Below are 6,000 nucleotides of genomic sequence, written 5' to 3' on the forward strand. Positions count from 1 at the left end.
ACAAAACAAAAAAAAGTATGTATATTTTTTAATATACAGGGGTGAATACAATAAATATTCCTGGGTAAAGATTATCTTAATGAATTAATCCAGGATTAACAGTTCGAACAAAAACTAAATGTTCTCTTTGTTCCCGAAACTGGTGACTTCTGGTCTGGAGCCTTGGTTTCGGGTGGCTTCCCCCGAAAGTCACATCCATTGCTGCCCAGCATTCTCCCCTCCTAGGCATCACCTTTCAGTTTTCCTTTCCCTCTACTGTACAGTTAAAAATATTTTTTAAAAAACATAATGGTTACTCTGTATAGTTTAGTGTACAACTTTTATTTGACCATTAGTTCTTAAGGATTATCTTAAATTATGACAAAGTCATATTTTCCAGTCTCTATCTTCACCTCTTTCACAATTTTCTTTACTATCCTTCTACATAAAGTTTGGCAAAAGACTATCTGAATTGCACTAAACTAAAGATTAATTTGAAAGAATCAACATGTGGACTTTCCATTGAGGCACATGGCATAAATATTTTTTTATTTACTAAATCCTTCCTTTATATGTCTTAACAAAGTTTGCAACATATTTCAAAATTGTCACACAAATTTCTTGTTAAGGTTATTGACATTTTTTAGTCACATTTTTTTCAAATAGAACCTTTTTGAAATCATGTCTTATTAACTAGTTAAAGCTAGTTATTAATGCTATTAATAAATTATTTTTATTAATAAGTTAATTGATTAATAAAATGGTATTAATGAATATATCTGACGATTGATGAGGATTTTACAGTTAACTGAAATTAATTTGGGGATGCAGGCATTTTAAAGGCTGAGAAAAGATATTACTGTAGATGCTTCTATGCTTGACCAACAATGTAAACATAATCAGACAATGGTGCACAAATGTCTAGTTCTATGTGTTAGGTAAATGAATGAAGAGCTAAAAGCTTGTAAGTAACTTAAATTTAGGGAAAGTTTCTTGTTTATATACATCCTGTATGAGGCTCACTTTTCCTCTATGCTTCCCTCTAAGCAGAATACTTATCTTAGTGACAATTACATAATAGATACCCCAATTAAGTGTTGATTCTATTTGTTCCTTTAATATGGTTTCTCTATTTTTAAGATTTATCAACTTCTCAGATTCCCAAACTGCATAATTTTTATCTGACTAATGGAGCACAAAAAGAAACAGACATTTGTTATATAAATTCTAATCATACTCTGAGCTCTGGAACTGTTTGGAAAATATTACCATATTAATTGGATGTTATTCAAATACATACCAGAAGAGGGCAGCACCACCAAGGCCCCCAATAGTGACATCGGTCAGACCGTCACCATTTAAATCCATTTCTCCGTGGATAGACTGGCCAAAAAATTTCAGTGTCTCGCCATCTCCCCCTGATGGAATACGCTGTGAAAATCCCAGCAGAGAGTTTTTAGTGTCAGAAGAGTCTCTTCAAAAACAGTTTCAAATAAATCTGAGAACTTGGATTGGTTAACAAAAAATTAAAATTAGAGATCTTTTGGAAACCTGCCCAAGAGGCCCCTCATGTGGAGACAAGAGGAATTACTCAGATATTCCCAAAGGATATTCTTTTTATAGTGCAGACAAAATCATTTCAGGGTTATTGACACCAGAGAGAGGGGGAAATATTATATAACGTCATCTTGTCCAATCCTCAAGGAAAACATTATGAGTAATCGGCTCTACTTTCTAGTTCCTGTTCAATTCCATTACACAGAGATATTTAAAGGTGCTGTAAGCACATCATACAAGCAAGAGGGGGAGTACAAAATTATCCTAGGGTCAGTTTGGGGTTCACTGAACTTTGAGGCTGGGTATAAATAATACATGCTATCAAATACATTTTTCAATATGCAATCTTTACTGTCTGCCAAAAGTGGTTCTGAAAGTCAAGAGCATAATAGACTCAATTTCATTCATATGTATCCACAATGTTGGGAAGGCACAATGAATATGGAGTTCTCGAAGACTGATCTGTGCACATTACCATACATAATATGTTTGACATCTGTACTTCCTGACTTAGCTTAGGTTCAAGCTGATAATATTTTAATAGAACCTGATGGCAGGGAAACCCGACTGACACACACTCCCTAAACTCGGGATCTCCTTATCCTCCTGTTTTCCCACTTAAATATCATAAAATAAGAAGCAAAATAAGGGAAACCAGATGGAAACATTTTTCGTGCTTAAATGTTTGTGGCTCAGTGGAAATTATTTCCTTATTTTTTCAGCAAAACAATCAGGAGTTATCAGCCCCACTGTTGCTGGAGGACTTGATTCAGTTTGATTCTGGACCATTCCATACACAAGCAGCACCTCTAGTTACCATGGAGATGAATGAGCACATCCTCACCTATCCTTGGGAAAGCATTTTGCCAATAATTAAACAAACTCAACTCTAATATTCTTTATTGTTTTTGTTGCTTAAAGCTGCACCTTGATTTACCACCATTTTACAAAATTAATTGCTTATGGCAATCTAGTCTACTTACTAATGATTTAAAAATCCTTCTTTTTCTACTGCAAATGCCACTCCATTAAATGTGAGGGATTAAAACTGAATGAATAAAGGGGTAGAACACAAGAAACTCCTTCCTTCAGTTCCTGATTCCATCATGCCCCCATAGTTAATACAGCCTATTTCCAGTTACAAAAAACCATGAAGATTTTTAACAGAAGCAAATCACTTATTAAATGGATAGGAGTGTCATTATGGAAATATGCCCTTTATTTTGTTGTTTCACTTTTAAGGTCATTATGACTTTATGAAAGATTAAGCACAACTTCGCAAGACATGAATATATTTTGAGAATTCTATTGACTACAGAACCGAAGAACAATCAACTGTAAAGAGAAATAACTGATGTTCTGATTTTCTTTTCATGTTATGTAAGCTAGAAAAGTAGTGAATTCTATTTTGTTTACAAGTAGTTGTTCAATGCCTAATTAACTATGGTTATTTAAAAACAGACAACTACATTAGAAGAATTCCTTTAAACTCTTTTACTTTTATAATGCATGAAACACCTGTAAATGGACATTTTTCTCATGTAGGAAAAAGTTACATTTATGTATTAGAGCCATTAACTGACAATAAATTTAAAACAAGAACAAAAGAAATCCCCTGCAGGTTAAGTTTAATTATTCGGATTATTTTTTTCCAAGAGGGATTACTTGGGAGAAAATTATAAACCTTCAGAAGCCCAAATTTATTTGATGAAAATATACCAATTTAATTCATAAATATAAACTTAATGTGATTTTATTATAAAAACATGGGTATTGAATATAAAAACAATTTCATCTCCTTTTTTGGCTAAATCATGTAATTACTGTTCTCTTACTCAGAAAGTGGTATCCTCTGTTTATGATCAGGCACACCGTAGGTGTTAAATAGCATTGTTAAAAAGCGTTCTTTTGTTTTGCTTTTTTTGTGTGTGTGTGGTACGCGGGCCTCTCACTGTTGTGGCCTCTCCCTTTGCGGAGCACAGGCTCCGGACGCGCAGGCTCAGCGGCCATGGCTCATGGGCCCAGATGCTCCGCGGCACGTGGGATCTTCCCGGACCGGGGCACGAACCCGTGTCCCCTGCGTCGGCAGGCGGACTCTCAACCACTGCGCCACCAGGGAAGCCCCTGTTTTGCTTTTTTTACCATTTCAAAAGATCAGGTCATGGAGACAAGGCAAATAACAACAGAAAAAAAAAAAAAAACTAGATAAAAGAATAAAATTACAAGTAATTCTTCTATAAAGAAAACTTAGAATTAGAAATCTAGTTTCCCAAGAGACAGAAGAAAAAAATTAAATAACTCATGAAGCAAGACAGGTGACACCTGGTATTGAACCCACTTATCACTTAAGGGCAAGAATCACAGAATCAGAAATATATGTGTAATATAATAAACCACTGTTATCTCAATGAATAATAAAGCTAAAAAAACCCATATATTGCTACTGATTGTATGACAATACACCACTGTTGTATTGCAGTAACATCCACTCCCGCTACACTAAATTATAATTAAATAAAAGAATCTGTAGGTTTAACTTCTTACTTGTGCATACTCTTCCCTTATAGTCTTGCCACTTCCATGATAAATGTACACGGCTCCCCCATGATCATCTTCCAGGGGTGCTCCTATCACGATGTCATTAAATCCATCAAGATTGAGGTCTTTCACAGCAGAAATAGCTGTTCCAAAACGAGCCCCACATGGTTCATTTCTGTTTTCCTTTGTGCATGAATTGTGCTTCAGAGACGAACAGCAAGTCTGCTTCATGGGTTCCAGGCTCATTTGATATTCAAACCTTGTCTGCAAGAAAGATAAACAGGATACTTACGGATTTCTGTCACTACAGCAGAGCGAAGTTTCCAAGTACATACTAAATCAGCGCTACTAAAAACCATTTGTACCTCAATGGTAAAGTTTGTAAAATTTCTTAAAAAGCGTGTCTATCTGAGAGCAAAGTTAGAGATTTCAAAGAACAGACTGTAGAAGTGTGGGAAAGATGATGTACTGAGGATTTTAATGGATTCTCCTTTTAATGTAATCCAGTGAGTACATAACTCACAGCAGCTTTTTAAAGCTGAAGAGCTGAATTTTAAAATCCTCAATTCGTGTCACTATCCTTTCTTCACCCATTATTGTGCTTTTTGGAAAAGTCTCTCTCTATTCTCCCCTATAAAGGACGGAAAGTCCTAGCAATGATGAACAGGAACAGATTTTCTTGGGAAAAAAGGGAAAAACAGCACAGGGCCAAAAAAATGTTGACAGGAGGGATCAAAAAGATGATAGGAAGAAAGATATGTAATTTATGATTTAAAATAATTAATATGGCAAAGACTCTAATAATTTAACAAGATAAATAGATACATCCCAACTTTGCTGTAAACATCAAAAAATTCTTCTAATGAAGAAATCAAGAATTATTTCGCTTAGCAAATGATGTCTAAAGTTAGGATCAGAAAAACAAAATCTCACTGTAGCAGAGTGAAGTATTCCAAAGACCATAGCAGTTTGCTCAAAGTCTTTGGTGTCACTGCCTTAAAAGTCACTGCTTCTCCACAGTCTCTCCCCCTTCCCCCTTTACACACAGACACACACACACACACACACACACACAGAGCTTGAACTGTTAATGTGACCCACCTCTAGACCAGAGCTCATGCATGAATGGTTGCCCTGTGAATTTAGCAATTTAGTGAGATTTATTTATCTTTATTCTATATACTCTTGAAAAAGTTCACGTTTACAAGCAGAAAATATCTAACGGTTTGAACTACTTTATCAGAATTCTAACTGTTCGTTTAGAGACTGAGGAGTTAGTGAGGTAGGCTGGCCCTGAAAGCTTCTTTGCTCTTTTTGCCGAAGCGAGTGAAAAATTAGAACAACATTATTAACTGAAATTTTAAGAAAGATTCTCCCAGATTTCAACCAAAGTTATCAGGTTACGGTTACCATTACCTGATTCAGAGCATAGATGTACACTTTTCCTTGTTCCTCCTTCTCTGTTCCCATGAACATGGGAGCCCCGACTAGAAGAATGTCAGTATTAGAATCTTTATCAATGTCAACTGTCGTCAAAACACTTCCAAAGTAGGAACCGATCTAGGACACAAGACAAAACAGAACAAAACAGTCTGATGAACATCAGAAATTCTCAAGGAAACTAAAAACCTGCATTTCTCTTACTTATACCAATTGAGAAGAGTATTTAGGAGTCAGATAACAAAGGAAATGAAATATAGAAACTGATGCTACCTGAGAGCTCTTTATTGGCTCTTGCATGAAGCTAACGAATACTAGGTCCATCCTGGGGGATGAGCAGTTGTCATAGATTCTGTAGCTTGAGAATAAGAGAAAGGATTTCCTCTGTATTTCACCCTAACCTCTCTTCTCCACAAATCAGAAAAGATCAGTAATAATACAACAATTTTTTAAGGAAATAAATGAAATAAACAATAGAAGGCATTC

The 6,000-nt window shown here is 35.4% G+C and overlaps 1 protein-coding gene across 2 annotated transcripts in view; it reads right to left on the reverse strand.

Moving 5' to 3' along the window:
• The window catches only part of ITGA1 (integrin subunit alpha 1), a 175,360-nt gene that overhangs the window by 35,433 nt on the left and 133,927 nt on the right, over positions 1-6,000 (reverse strand). For both annotated transcript variants that reach the window (XM_007457201.1, XM_007457202.1), the window contains 3 exons: positions 5,491-5,634; positions 4,081-4,338; positions 1,280-1,410 (listed from right to left, as the gene is read on the reverse strand). In XM_007457201.1, coding sequence (XP_007457263.1) covers positions 1,280-1,410; positions 4,081-4,338; positions 5,491-5,634 — 533 coding nt within the window. The remainder of the gene's footprint in view (positions 1-1,279; positions 1,411-4,080; positions 4,339-5,490; positions 5,635-6,000) is intronic.

Source organism: Lipotes vexillifer, unplaced genomic scaffold, assembly GCF_000442215.2.
Source record: "Lipotes vexillifer unplaced genomic scaffold, Lipotes_vexillifer_v1.1 scaffold208, whole genome shotgun sequence".
In the NCBI taxonomy this organism is placed as follows: domain Eukaryota; kingdom Metazoa; phylum Chordata; class Mammalia; order Artiodactyla; family Lipotidae; genus Lipotes; species Lipotes vexillifer.